Here is a 15,722-nt window from a genome sequence, read left to right on the forward strand (position 1 = left end):
CACCAGCATAGTTCAGATCAGCATTCACTCCTTGTCCTGGAGATTGAATTTGTCTCCCACAGCTTTTGTTTCTGTTCACTTCCCAAGCCTCATGCTGTTGTGCCTCTTTCTTTTAATAATTTGCTTCACAATAATGCTTTAGAGGCATACCAACTAAAATGAGGGAAAGGAGAGTGCAGAACTCATAACTGAAGCATATTTTTCCTCTCACTTTGAGATTTTCATGCTCTTTGTGTTACCACAAATGCAACTCAGCCTAATTTTGATAACAATGATGCCTGTTTAATCAGAGAACAGGGGATTCTCCTCTGAAACAAGATTTCAACAGCATTTTCACCTGTTACTTGTCCTTCTCTGTGCTCAGAAAGTCTGTGACACTTTACCTGCTAACAAGTGGAGGACAAGTGGGATGTTTTTATTGAGAATGATCTTTACCTACTTGCTGGGTACGTTAAATGTTGTTGTCTTCAGTGCTTGTATTTGAAGTGAATCGTAGATCAGAGGAATAAGTAATTATTTCAGGTATTATACAGTGATTCAGCCCTAGGAAAAAACTCCTGCCTGAATGAGGAGTCGAGACAGTTTTATAATTATTTTTTCCAGCACGTTATTTTTACAGAAATGTTTATAAGTAATTGCATTTTTTTAAAACTGTCTCCAATTAGATGTTTACCCAACTACTGTGAACATGGAGGAAAATGTTCTCAGTCCTGGACCACCTTTTACTGCAATTGTAATGATACAGGCTACAAGGGAGCTACCTGTCACAACTGTAAGTAAACCCACACATACCGTGTTTCTACTACAGCTGGTATGTCAAGGTGCACATAAACCAGAGAAGAGCTTTGTGAGAGGTCATATTGTATAATAATGTGCAATGTGTCCTGACATGGTTTGAACAGGTCAAGAATTGGGCTGGGAATGCCCAGGGATCCATTTGCAAATATGCATGTTTCTTGATAAATATTTTGGAGAAAACAAAGCCAGATTATTTTACCTATTTTTCCACATTTTTTTTTCTCACATTATACTTTGATTTGGAGAATCTTAATTTCATTTATGTTACATACACATCGTAGATGCATTGGTCATTAGACATTTAGTTGAATTTAGCTGGGCTGAGCTGGGTGATTTTAATGTGTGTTTGGGGCTGTACATCAGTTTTGGCACCATGGCTGCCTTTGGTTTTAGATTACCTGAAAGTTCATATTGCAAGAACCCAGTTTTCAACAGTTTATAATTTTGGAATTTTGCTGAATTATTATTCGGGCTGCTGCTATGAACAAGGATACACATCTGAAACAGTGGCAGTACATGAAGCATTCAGCTACTGAAATCCACAGCAAAAAGAGTATTAAGGTATTTTAAAGGTTTAAAAAAAAGTATCAAACCATAAAGGCATAGCGTGCTGGGAATTCTAATTAAAATAGAGAATTTATTTATTTTGGGCAGCCAAAATAAAGCCTTTTTTTATACAGCTGACTGAAAGGGAAAGCAGTTAGAAAATGAAGGTAAACTTCCTGTTCTTTGACTGGAAATAAAGAGGAAAAAAAAAAGAGTGAATAAGGATATCAATTCCAGGAATACAGCCATAATCACTCCAGGTATTTGATGAGCACTTGGACCGCAGATAGGATGAGATTGGTGAGAGATGCATTTTTTTCCCTGTTAAGCTAAAAAGCAGAAGAGAAGAAAAAGTACTTAGTGGTTTGAAGTTGAGAATATTGGCAACTGTACTGTAAGTCTGCAGACTTTAATGGTTTGCTAATTAATGGTGAAATCATTTGTGGTGTGGGGTCTGCAGCTGAAGGGGGAGAGGCTGTTGAGAGGTCTATTCATAGATACATCACCTGAACTCTACATTGTAAGCACAAAGGGAGCTAAGGGTTTGGTGCAGAAATCATGCCAAGCCAGATGAAGGATGGGAAGAAAAATGCTGAGCTCATAGCTTTGAAAAGAGGATTTACTTTTTGTCCAATTTTTTTGTTGTTCTGAAAGGCATTACCCCTCTTTGAAACCTCCAAACCCAACCCAGAGTACATGCAGTGATTGAGGTCATAGTAGAGTATTTACACCAGCAGATGGCTGGTACACAACTAGATGGCCAAATTGGTTGGTGAGAAGGGAGAAGCTCCTTGGGGAAGGAAGAGGCCTGCTGCTATAGACTGTCAAAGGCGATTAGGGATGCTAACCTCTGGGCTACATCTGCACTGTCATATTAGCTCAGGGCCTGAGGCTTACTATGTCTGTGCCAGCTCAGTGTGACCGGTGTCCAAAGGAGACCATCTCGTTACTGGAGAGGACTGGTTCATGGCTACTTTTCCCCATAGAAGTTTGCATGGAGCTAGTGCAGCCTCCTGCTTCTGTGAGCTCATGTCTGCGCTCTCAAAGGCACCATACATAGCTGCAGTTATTTAAGGTTTGCTGATAAAAAAACTACTCTGAAAAGTTTCTCAGGAAGATCTTGTTTTAAGACTTTCCAGCAGATCAAGCTGCGCACACGTGTGATGTATAGCTATTCAGCTGCTCAGCTTATTTACAGCCACATTATCAACAGCTAATTTGATTCCAGCTAGATTGTGGAGCCAGCTGCCCTGTAAGCCAAGCAACGCTGATAAACAGCAGCATTAGTCTGGAGAAATGCATTCATGTGCTTGAAATGTGCGATGAAACCATTTCAAAGCCGGTGGGCAAATGCAGACTGTTGATAAGAAACCTGCGGAACAAGAGACGTTATCGCTTTCAGCTGATAGTGGCTGATGTACAGGAGTACCTCATAGCAGGTGAATGAAAGCCGCAGATCTGATCACAGCATAACCAGAATATCCTCAATGCACAGGCAGCTCTTCCAGCCATGTAATTCAGTGTGGTTCTAACAAAGTAAAACATCTAATTTCTTAAGGTTTGAAACATTATCTTAACAGATTTTGATTTTTACTAGAACACTGAGGCTGACAGGCCTGAAATTGAACTTTTCCCGCCTTAGAGAGGCTATTTCTTTTATTAAACTGCCCTTCAGACCCAAGTCCATGCAGCAAGAGTGGAAAGATTTAGCTGGCAATCTGCTGCAAGTCAAATACAGTGTGAGTAGTTTCGTTGTCAGCTGGGTTTCTTTTCTGTCTGAGTTGCCAGCGTGGTGTTTGCCTCTTTTTGGTGTGATGTTCATCAGAGGTGGGTCCCACTGGTTGAACAACATAAGATCCATTCCTTGCCATGCTTTCTGGAAGAAATTCATGACGTGAGTCTGCAAACCAGAATTCATTGATTTATGTTTTACCAGCTTGGACTGGGAGACCTTACCATTTTAAGCACTGAGACCTGAAGATACATTGTCCTTAACTCACTGCCATCATCTGTAAAGTGTTGGAATACATTTTGTAGTTGATACATAAGCAATCTTACTGGTTTCTTCCAAATATTCATGGACCACACTGGATCCTGCTGTGAGGAACAGCTACCAATACAGAGTACCCCTGCTCCAAAGAGTTTGCAGTTAAGTTTCTGAGGGGGAAAAAACACACTGGCGCAGGTGGTGATGGAGTGCCAGAAAGTCTCCGTCAACATCATAGGTGGCAGTTTCAGCCTACCAGGTATATAATTATTGCTAGGCTTTCTTGTAGGCAAAGAGTCATAAGGTAAAGGTTAAAAAGAGGAAGAAATTGAATGCTCACCAGCATGAAGGAGTGACATGGGAGAAAGCAATAATGTGCTTGTTTGAAAAATATAAGGCTATGGCGAGAGAAGTTTGACATTTTTGACAGGGCAAATGCCAGAGTCATGACAGGTAGATGGGTTGGAAACATGCCCTGAAAAGCAAAGATAAATAGTTTGCACCTGATGCAGCAGAGGGGAATTAGACAGTGGCAGGGCAGAACAGTAAGTTGATAGAAGACACAGCTGGGACAATGTTTGCATGACCACATCAGATAGGTGGGATGGGATTGTGTCTGTCATGACTGAAAATGGGTATAGTTGAAATTCAAGATGTGTGGGTGAAGCAAAAGTGCACTTCTCAAGATACGTATAAAGAACTAGCTGGGTCTAGACATGGCCTTAATATAATCTTCCTATAGGCAGTCAGTTTTCTGCAGACCTCAGGTATCCTTCTGCTCACTCAAAACCCCTTCTGATCCTGCAAGCTCCTACACTGTCACAGGAGGTGTGGCAATCTACCTGATCCAGATGAAGGTCCACCACTGAAAGGGTGTAGGGTCATGTCCCATTAAATAGCAGTTCTGTGGCAGACAAGTTTCACCCTGAAGTCTCATCTGGTCCTGCTTCTGTTCTCCTCCTCTTCGCTGAACTTAGCTGTAAATATAAGTAAAATAGTGCTAAAACCCATTGGTGTTTTCTGGGTTTCATTAACATATGGGAAGAGCCTGAATGTTTTCTAACAGGTTGTTTCTTTCTTGCAAAGCTTATTGCCTGATGCATAAGTCCATTTTTCTGTTTAGTAACAGTTAATCCTCCTTCACAAGCTACCACATGTGGAATATTATCAATACCTTCCAAGTCTTTTGGGGTTTGGGTTTTTTTGTTGTTGTTGTTGGCTTTTTTTTTTTTCCTTCCAATGGGGAAAGAGGATTTGGATTTACCTCTCATCATTCCAGCTTCCAGTGCAATTCATACCTTCTTGCTGGCTGGTCACAGCACTTATGAGCAGTTATGTTTTCATCTCTGTACTGTCTGTAGCTGTGAAACTCCAAAGCATGTGCTGGTGCCTTGCTGTCACACATGCATGTGGACATGCAATTTGATGGGAAATGTAGCACTTGTGCTGACTGTCCCTGGGTACCCATTTCACTGCCCGCAGTTTGGGGAAACTAGGAATCATGGAATAACCCCACAGGATATTAAGACAATGGTAGGTGAGGTAACTTTTTACTCATTTATGAGTTTTGTTGTGCCTTAGTTTATCCACCTCTGTTGGGAATAAGATCCAGTTTGCAGGTATATTGGGGGCGGGGGGGGTGATCTACATTGTCTACTGAGATGGTATGGATTCTTTCCTTTGAAGCTACTGTTTGCTTACTGCTACTTGAGCTGATCTGTAGGTAAGACAGTGCTTTGAGGATACAATATTATTTCGAGTCTGTAAAATTCATGGGTTTGCTTTTTGGTTTATCTTTTAAATGTGCTTCACACAGCTTGCATTTGAATACGTTGGAAGATTAGCTCAGCTGAAGCCTTTTTAACGATAGATACTTTCCCCATTTCTACAGTGTGGTGGATAGCCTACTGATCCATCAGGTACTGGAGCAGTCTGATATAATTCAGATAGATAGGGGAGGATCCTTTATGGAGTCACATGTGTGAACCATAGCAAAATAGATAATAACGTAATGTTTTGTTTTCTGTTTTCTTCTTTTAGATAGGAACACTGATGTTAGTACACAGCTTGAGAAAAAGGCCTGGGTGGGATTCCACTCCTCTATTTTTTGTTGTCTGATACTGTGACATCTAATCTAAGATAATAGTCTGCTCTCTCTGTATATATAACAGAGTGTGAGCTATTTCCAGAACTTGACCAATCTCACTGTGAGATAAGGTGTCCGTGGTAAGTTCATGGGCCACCTCTGAAACATGCCAGTGTCTGTCATCTACAGAGGGAGGCTGTCTTAGCTTAGACATACAGTAGCCAACTGAAGCTAGATCAGAATTATAGGTATATATAGAGAGAAAAACAGAGGGGGAGAAATTACAGATGCATATATATACAAAATATTTTAATTGAAAAGTCATAGTTTAAAACCTGTGTAGTCATCTCTCTCATACTATTAATTCTCCTTGTAATTATCATGTGATAGTGAAAGCAGTAGACCAGTGTAAAATGGCCCTGAGATACAGAATTTTATAACTTTATTGCAAGGTAATGGTTAGCAATCTCCTCTTTCTATGAGTTATGTTAGTCCCTTAGAAAGCCTCATCTTCCCCTTCTGTGTTTCTATTATTTTTATATAAGATAGTTTTCAGATGGCCTTTAGTCTTGGGTGCATTATTTTATTCCAAAGAGTGCTGAACATTGATATAAATGATGATGAGAAATATAAAATAATGGTTTTATTCTTCATGTTCTGGGGATGTCAACATGTCCCAAAGCTTTGCAAGGTGATAATTAACAGAATGTAATTCAATTCTGGATATTTGCTTTGGTGTGTGATCTATCTTGCACATACAGGCATGTGTCTTATTGGCCTAGGTAATTGCTGGAGGAAAGATCCATCCAATAATGGAAATGTCACATAGTGGTTGATATGACATAAACGTAACATAACTTCAGGCTTTGAAAATGTATTTTTTAATATTAATATGCTTACTGCATATATCATTTTTGATCTGAATAGCTTAATACAGCTTCAGCCAGATCATTAGCAGTACTGGAGCTGCATCTTAAAGTGCCAGCCATGGATTTGGTAATTCTCCGATGTTCCAAGATGCGTACACAGTTTGGTGGCTGGGCAAATCAGGTTCAGAGAGTTTTAGTTTGCCAGATGTCTAACAGTGAATCTGGTCAGGTAATTTGCGTGTCCTGAGTAGCCAGTTTTCCTGTCTGAGATTCTTGGAATGGGGTTTTTTCCACGTGTACTTAAACATCTTGGTGTTCTTTGACTAAACAAAACACGTTTAATATTCATATCAAGCCTTCAGTCCTGTACTTGGTGTTCCTGCATATTTTTTGCTCATACCATGCCTCTGGAATATGAATTTTCATTGTTTACTTTGTAATAAGTTACTGTCTTATTAATGCTTTCCCTTCAGTTCTTGTATCTGTAAACTCTACATCTGCATTTCTCGGTGGTGTTCATTTAAAAAAAAGTTTTTCCCTTTGCCTGACTTTTCCTTATAAATAATGCAGAGAATATCCCACTTTGGGGCTTTACTGCAGAACAGAGCACGTGGGGGACAAACTCAATCCCTTTAGAAGCCTGCCTGTGTCAGGTGTGACCATCACCGCAGGGACGCCAGTACTTTCAAGAGCAAGGCTGAAATACCACACTTCGCACAGCGTCCTTCAAGTCTTTGATTTCTCCTTTCCCTCCAATACTGCTCTTCAAATGGTGTAGGTCTCCCTGGCTGCTTTCTTGCGGCAGCAGGACTTGCAGGTCACCCTGCAGCAGTGCCGGGCAGGGGCCGCTGGGGTACGTGACTGACACAGCCGCCTTCAAACCTCAGCGGGGAAGCGGCAGGGGAGGACGGGCTGACGTGACCTTGCGTGCCTTGGCCAGGGGGAGCCTTAGCTTGGATGGTAGGAAACTGTCTAATCCCCAAGTGTAATGGAAGGATCCCTCCCGAACAGCCATTTAGGTGACATTGTGGTAAAAGTAATTTTAAAGCTGTCTATGGAAATAACGCATTCTTTATCAGATGAGTAAGTACATATTTTAAAAGGGAAAAATAAGCCATCTGTCGTCCAGGCACATCACAGCGGAGACTGCATTAGTCTGTCAACAGCAGAGCTGTCAAAATGCAGTTTTCGAGAGTACAGATTTCATTTTCTGGCATTTAACAAGACAATTGTATTATAAGGGTGAGAATGACGATCATTCCCAGAGTTCATTGCCTGTACTAATCCCTCTGCTGTTGGAATGAGAAGAGAAGAGACCTCCCGTTACATATTGCTTTATTTGTTATTTAGAAAAACCCTTGATTGAACACTTCGTTACTCCAAGTCTGTAAGAACAAATGTGTCAGGCTTTAGGAATATACAAGCAGAGGGTGAAACAGTCATCGCCAAGCTGCCTGCAGGAGCTGAGTGTTTTGGTGACAATGCTTAATTCTGTCTGTGTCGGCATTTGTGTGCATCAATTTGTCCAAGGTCAGTCCAGGGCTGGTTGCAGATCCTGACAGGATTCCCAGCTCTCATTGGCCTTTCCAGTCTAACCAGTACATAAGTTTTCACCTCAGAATCCAGTAATAATTATTATTATATAGGTTATTATTGCTCTTTGCATCTAAGATGCAAAGAATTACAAAGCAGTGAAAGGAGAACCAAACAGTCTGGCAGTAAGTGTTCCGCCTACAATTTTTCATGACTGTGCAATTGTTAGAGGTGGTAAAATCAAGGTTCATCTCAGTGCCACGTTTTAGCTGGGGAGTGGACAGTGTCAGCACCTGCCAATGAAATAAAAAAGTAAAGTTTTTTAGGTCTCTTTAATGTATTTCATTTATTATGTCACCATAAAATGTTATCTCCCTCTGAGAAATTGAAAATTATCAGCTACTTTTATTAGATTATGAGAATCCAATCTAGAAACAGCAATACTACAGGATTCATTTTGGTAATCATAACTAGTACAGCTCAAATTCTGAATCTTCAGCTCAGAGTATTTGCAATGAAATGTGGGCAATCTGTTTCCAAAGTCATCGGAAGTACAGTAGGAAAGAAATCGGGAATTTTAAGGTTTACTTTTAATTAACTTTATTTTTTGAGGAAAGATATCTTGGTGTCCGTTAAATTTGAAAAGCATGGAGTCCTCTGATAAAAAAGGTGAACCAAACAAATTGCTTTTGATTGGAGTTTATGCTCGTGGTTGTATCTATGCCAGTAAGGCACTGCTGGGTGGAGGGGAGAGAGGTTTATGTTGCCTGGTCTCCCAGTAGTAAAATCGAAGTCTGGGTATCACTATAACCTCTGCAATGAGTCCAACAGCCAGAACCATTTTAAATATGGGTAAGGGGTGCATCTTACTGGGTGAATAACAAGTTTATTCATCCATTGAAGAGAGGGAGCTTTAAATATATTGCTCCCTGGGGAGTATTTGAAGAAATTCAAGTCTTTGCACAAAGAAGAGTCATCTTTTTTTTTTTCTTTTTTTTTTTTTTTTTTTTTTTTAGCTGAAATAAAGCTGGAGGTGAAAAAAAAAAAGAAATAAAAGTGGTCTGACAGAGAGGAGAGGTTTTATAAGTTAGGAACATGGGGGCAAAGGAAACAGAGTTGTTAAGTACTTAGGAAAACCAAGGCCAGCTAAAGGCTTATCTGCCAGGGAGCTCCACAATGCAGCAGTAAGCATGTGTTTAGCGAAGGCTACCATGGAGACTGCAAGTGAACCTGGCAAAAGCAAGTTTGGAAGCCAAATGTCAATATAGTAACAGGTAGTCAGTGAAAAACAGAATAAAAAGATGTTTTACTGGAAACAGTGGAAGTTTGACCTTGCAAATGTTTGTGCTCAGCCACGTGCTGTTGAAAATTTCAGCTATGGCAGGGGTACAATCTCTTCTGGTTTAAGGACTGCAGTTAAAACAGTTGGATTAACAGGTTCAAGATACTTCAGAGAGCCGAACACTAATGAAATTGCTCGTATTTAAAACTTGTTAGGTTCTCACAGCGTATTGAATCAAGGCTGAAGTTTCAATAGCAGAGCCAAGCTGAGAGGGGCCCCAGCCCTGGCAGACCTGACTGCAGGGTGCAGAGAGCTACTGTGTGTGCTCTGGCTGACCAGCCAGAAGGGTCTTGGTGGAGGAACTAGAAAATGAAATTCTGTAGTTGATTTTACACAGAAGGTCAAAATAGGTTATTGTAATGACATTAAAATCTCTTAATGCCTTTCAAGTCTGAATCATGGCTTTATAGCTTGAACCTTGATCAATCAAAGTGCATGTTTATAGTTTTGCTTGGATTCTTCTGTGGGGATGTAGTGTGTGTGGCTTGAAAAAATTATGGGATGTGTGTGCTTCAGATCCATAATTTTGGTTTTTGAGGTTAGGAATCTTTATATTCCAGAAGATACAAGAGAACATGTAGAATTGGGTGATGTTGATCTGACTGGGGATAAAGTGTTTATTTTATAAATGCTGATCAAAGTTTGACAAACCATTTCTTAAGCAGCTGGGAAGATAAGAAGTGAGAACTAAAGGAAAAGGTGGCCATTATGATCAGTGAGTAAAGCAGTGTTCAAAATGAATGCTCTGATGGGATGAGTTGTTGATCTGAAAAGCTAGTTTAATTTGAGATACTTAATGCTGAAAGAGATACCTGATGGAGAAATTGGGTATCTGTGTTTCAGAGAAGACTATAAGTGGTTGAGAGATAGGTATCTTGAACTCTGTCAGTGTTGTGCATGTCACCATGCTGAACACCATCAGCACGTCTCATCCTAGCAGTAGGCAGGAGCACATACAGTACTTAGGGAAGCAGCTCTTGGCATGAAGAATGGGGTTCTCAGGCTTCATTGGGTTCAGTAGCTTGCTCTGGGAGGATTTTAAATTTCTTTGTGAAACACAGCAGTAACCTTTAAAAAAATTCCTTAAAGAGCACTGCAACAATGTCAGCACAGGGTCCAATATTATAGCTTATAAGTGATTCTGGGGAAAAAAAGAAACAAAAGAAACAAAAAGGCAATAAAAGACATCCAGACTTGTTGTGATTAAGTAAAACAGATATTTCTGATGTCTCCTTTCCCTTACTAAATCTGGGACCTTGGAGTCAAGATGTTTGTTTTCTCTTCCTGAAACAGCCACTGTTTCCAGCAATAGCCCATCAGCCAAAGTCTGCCCCTGTGACACCTTTTACCCTTTGTTTTTTGCCTTGTGCTGTAGTTTACACTAAAGCTTTTATCTGCCATACCTGACGGTGAGGTCCAAGCCATGCTTGCAGGGGGTTAGCATGGGTTCATGTGCTCTGCTGACATCTCTTTCCGGCAAGCACCGGCCTAATGCAACTCCGTGAAGCAAACAGCTTCAGCCTGACTGCCTGCAGGAATGGCAGTGCCATTGCTGCATGGCAATGCAGCTCATTCCCAGAAGGGCCTGAGGAACCGCAGCAGGGGCTGAAAGTCATAAACTCTGATTTTCTGTGGTTCTGTCTCAGTGAAACAAATGTTGCTGGAAACTTATCATTTTATCTTCAATGGTTGGCTTAAGTCAGAATTAATCCAAAAAACATGTGGGAGGGTTAGAGAAGGAAAACTGATTTTGCTTCTTTGAGACAAAAGGCAACTTAGAGGTTTCATTTTTGAAATTATGTTTTCAAAAAGTGCTTGATTAACCATTTTAATAGGAAAACAAACTTTGCATAAGCAGCCCATTAAGAACATTATTTTTGTTGCCTTGGTCCCATTTTTATGAACATTTTAAAATTTGAAAACAAACTCAAAGGAGTGGAAGCATAAACACTGTTAAAATGCTTTACACAAAGGAAAAAAATCATTATTTTTTGCTTGTGTGTTGGGTTTTTTAAAAATTTAAGAATAATGTTTGAAAATTGTTCATGGGTTCTACTCTGAACGAACTGAAGAATACCCCTCCTTTATTAAAAAGGGGTGATTACTGCGAACGTTGTTTGACATTAAAATGTATGCATTTGTCAACAGTTCCATAATTACACTTGGTACTTGCTTTTTAGAAGTGAGGCCCTGTTACATTGCATAAATTGTTGGTAACTCTTAAATGACAACTACAGTAATGGTTTCCTACTGTTCCCAAAACGACCACATCTCCATCTCCATCAGAGAAGTCTGGCACAAAATGGAACATAAATCTGAAGGCAGTTTTCAAAGTTAAGGCTCTGGGGTCTTAACAGTCACAGCTGACTGTTCGTTTGGCTCTTACTTTTGTATGATATTTCTGATTGCATAAAGAGAAGAATGACTGCAAAGAGATCTTGTCTTTCATTGAACCATAAAGACAGCTTCAAGTTGTTGTCACTGGAGTAATAGGCCCTTTCTCAGCAAATGGAATTGCATAACTTTATTCTGAAATATGCAATCAGCTCAGCCTGTAAAGACGTTGAGCAGAGCTTGGAATGGATGGTGCACTTGAAATGTCTGTGGGGGCACCTGCCAGTGACTGGAAAACAAATATAATTTTCTCCTTGATGCGTTATACAACATAAAACAGCAAAAAAGAGAACTAAAAGCAACAGCCCATCCAGTCTAGAAGAATGCAGTACCAAATGCTTAAGATACAGGCATGCAAAACTTTCAGCATGCAGCTGCAAAATAAACTGTCCACCAGAACAACTTTTCTCTAAATCATGATAGTTAGAATATGTTTTATGTGCTAGAGCTTGAGTTTTACAGCCTTTTCCCACTTCTTCTGCTACTCTCTGGTATTTACTGCTGGAATTCTCGTATAACCAAAAGGAAAACTTACCAGGATGGATTTTCTTCTGTGGTTTCACTGAAGCTTGTGCATCCTTTCAGATTTATACCAGTTGAGCACCCTTGGGCTGATTTCTAGCTCTATACAGCCTTTTTTTTCCAAAGCTGCAGTGACAAAGGGGCCATCTAAACATGAGTAGATCATCTCTGTTTGCATCTACCTACATTATTAATGGCTGAATCTTCACATCTTTCCTTATTAATTTCAAAGAAGTATATCTGGCCTCCAGCCAAAATGGCAGTCAAGAAGCAGCAAAACACTTAGGAAGAAAAAGGTTGTGATGAAGGAAGAGTTTCTAGCTGTGCCTGGTCACTGACAACATCCTAGTTTTATGTCTCTACCCCTTGCACCATCCTTTGTCTTCAAAAATACTCAGCAAACAATTCAGGGGAAGCAATTGTCATAATTGCAGCATCCCTAATGAGACAAGATAAAGTGTCCTGTAATGATGATGACAGCAAATTCACTAAGTGAACTGCAGTTTGAGAACTTTGCAAATTGATCAAATCATGATTCCTTGATTGCTTACTTAATCGCCTGTTACGGTCTCTCTCCTGACCCTCCATGTCCCAGTTGCTTTTGTCAGCTCTTTTGCGCCTGAGGGACTCTGTTAGCCCCTCAGGTTGTGAATAGTGGAAGAATAGGTTCTGGTTTAGCGATTTTATTTTATTTGCATTTAGTATGTACTCTTGGCCAGCTATCGGAGGGGGAATTTAGAAATCTTCTGGACTCCTACAGTGCTTTCTACATCAGGCTAATGCCTGTCAGGAGGAGGCTTTCTTAATTCTGTTTATTATAGGATGGATTCTAATTAAAGCCCTGTCTCACCAGGTGCTGAGTAACTTAAGCAGCTTCTTAACTCCAGGAAGGGTAATGCTGTGCATATTTAGCACTTAGTGGTGTTCTGCCTGCTAAAAATCTCTGGTCAGGAGAGCAGTGTACAAGGGAAAAGCATATTTCGGTGAGCGGTACAAGTGATTGACTGGTGAGACTCTTAATTCATAGCCAGTTTGAGATCGGAGCCCCTAGAACTGTGATTCTATTTTGTTGGCAGAAGTGAAGAAATGTTCAAATTTCATTAAAATCTGAGTGATGAACTAACTTAGAGAATTCTTCAGAATAACAGTCCGACAAAGCTACTTCAGACTGGCCATTTAAGCCTTTCTGAAAATTGTTTCACTAGAGAAACTGCTTTTGGGAACGAGGGGAAAGAAGGGATGTGAGTCCACAGGAGTGGGAAGGAGGAAAGAGGCTGGGGCTGCGTTTCGGAAGCGCCGAGGAAGTGCTCTCCCTGTGCTCGGCATGCAAACCTCCTTGAGTTCTTTCCAGATGAAAGGCACTGGGGACTTTGCAGCTGTATTTACAACCTCAACACAGCAGATCTTATGCCATATTGAGTTTAACTGTACTGCTCTGCTGCCTGAAGAGTGAGGGGCTTGGAAAAAAAGATTTGTAGTGGCTAACAAATGGGTTATTCACAAATTGCCCTGAGTATTGCCCAATCTGTGTAAGTCCAGTGTTTGCTGTATAATGATGTACAAATTTGCCAATAGTAGCTAAATGTGCTCTTAAAAGTAAGAGGTAAGAAAACGATGAATTTGGCCTCACAGCAGCCAAAGATGATGTCCAAATACATTTCTGTGTGTTCTGCTATGGGTATCACACAAAAGCTTACTTAAAGATTAGGGGTAATTCTGTTTGCTTGCATTTCCGTTACTGTGTCTTCCAAATAACTCCGTCCCATAGGAAGAAAAAAAGGAAGTCTTGATCTCTCTGTTAAGTCAACCTGTGTTTTTTTATTGTATTTACTGACAAGTAGTTGAACAATTATAAGCTGTTACAGAGAATAACCTTGTCAGTATAATCAGGTAAATGTTTAAGTAGATGGAAAAAAGATCAATCCTCCTGCACGGAGATTTAAGGTTGCTGCTATTCAAGATCCAGGATCATGCATGTGACTTTTTGATACCTCATAAGTGCCTCCCTGGAAAGGTTTTCTCTTTGCCCTGTGTGAAGTTACAATATCTTGCCTGAAAGCATGCCTCAAATGCAAGGAACCTCACTGACCTGTGGGAGTTTTTCCTCCTGTTCTTGCTCTTGGTGACCTGCTGTGCTTGTTTTATTAACCACTTGGCATTTTCATGGGCGCTAATCCTGCAAAAGAAGACTATTGATAAGCAGAGAGGAAGAGTTGGTTGTATAAAAAAAGGTCTAAAGCATAAAATTGTCACCCAGGATGGAGACATATCTGACCTTGAGCTTTTCTGCTAAGGAACAATGGCTTGGTTTCACTTGTGCAGTAGACACTGGTAGGGGCTTAGAGTTACCTGTTAACAGTATCCTGTAGGGATGTTGAAGACTGGCAAAAATACTCATCTGTATTAACAAGGCTTGAGCACATGCCTACGTAGAGTAAATCATGTACGTGTGTGTGTGTGTATGTCTTTGAAATATCATTATGTGGATGCAGATATGTATCACTCCATAACTAGATGGTGACGTTTGAAAATTCACATCCATTTCCTTAGATATTTACATACTTTAATCCACAACAAGGCCGATACACATATCTTTAAAGCCAGAATATATTAAGTTCAAGGAAGTAGTTAAATACATGCCTAATTTTGAGCATGGACTCAGGTCCAATGTAGTATACTCTTTCACATGCTAATCAGCAGTGAACCAACAGATCATGGTATGACAATGATTAAAGCAGTGCTCACGTATAAAACGTGTCTGTCTGTTTTCTCCTTGTTTATGTGATACGACCTCTCTCTTTTTAAGCTATCTATGAACAATCTTGTGAGGCTTACCGACACCAAGGGAAGACATCAGGTTTCTTCTACATCGATTCTGATGGAAGTGGACCACTTGGACCACTCCGTGTTTTTTGCAATATAACAGGTAATGACCTAACCTTGTCTTTGGTGCTTTGTGTTGCCTCTAGTGTTATTGGCATGTCTTTCATTGTACTTCTGAGAAGACCCCACAGTCATGGGTGTCTCAGTAGTGGGGACAAAAAAGAGAACTGATAGTAATTGAAGTTCAACTCTGAGGTGTTTCCTTAAATAGGATCCGCGTAAAAGTGATTTTTAAACTTTAAGTTTGAAGGACTCACCTTGTACTGTTGCGAAGTGGTATTTACAGTGGTATTTGTGCCTTTTAAAGGGCACTGCTGATGTATTTTTCATAATATCATAACTTTTAATGAGATGATTGTATTTTTTACTAAAGATGTAGAAACTTAGAATTCAAACCTTCTTTTGTAAGTGTGAATGGTTTCTCTGCTTCACTAGAAGACTAGATCTGGGAATGATTATTAACTCCTTGCACTGAGCTAGCTGTAAACCCTTCCAGTCTGACTTAAGCAGGAATACCACCTCTCATACGAGTGTGCTGCCTTTGATGTCCCAGAGAACACAAACCCTGATCGTCCTGGGTATCTGTATGGAGGAGAAGGCATGATGCTCTTAGGAGGAAGGACACCAAGAGACAGATAGTGGAGCAAGAGCCTGGCAAGGTGACCTGTTCGTTGAGACTTCTCAACCTTACAGTTCTGTAGTTTTAAAATAAAAAAGTGTTTCAAATTAGTAAATTCTCCCCTGAAATGGGTCCTGTTTTGT

General features: G+C 40.2%; 1 protein-coding gene across 1 annotated transcript in view; it reads left to right on the forward strand.

Moving 5' to 3' along the window:
* CNTNAP5 (contactin associated protein family member 5) overlaps positions 1-15,722 on the forward strand; it is a 232,003-nt gene that overhangs the window by 112,217 nt on the left and 104,064 nt on the right. Inside the window, exons 11-12 of the mRNA XM_035900233.1 lie at positions 666-772; positions 14,884-15,003. Of these exons, the coding sequence (XP_035756126.1) occupies positions 666-772; positions 14,884-15,003 (227 nt within the window). The remainder of the gene's footprint in view (positions 1-665; positions 773-14,883; positions 15,004-15,722) is intronic.

This window comes from Egretta garzetta, unplaced genomic scaffold, assembly GCF_000687185.1.
Source record: "Egretta garzetta isolate BGI_Z169 unplaced genomic scaffold, ASM68718v1 scaffold48, whole genome shotgun sequence".
Taxonomy (NCBI): domain Eukaryota; kingdom Metazoa; phylum Chordata; class Aves; order Pelecaniformes; family Ardeidae; genus Egretta; species Egretta garzetta.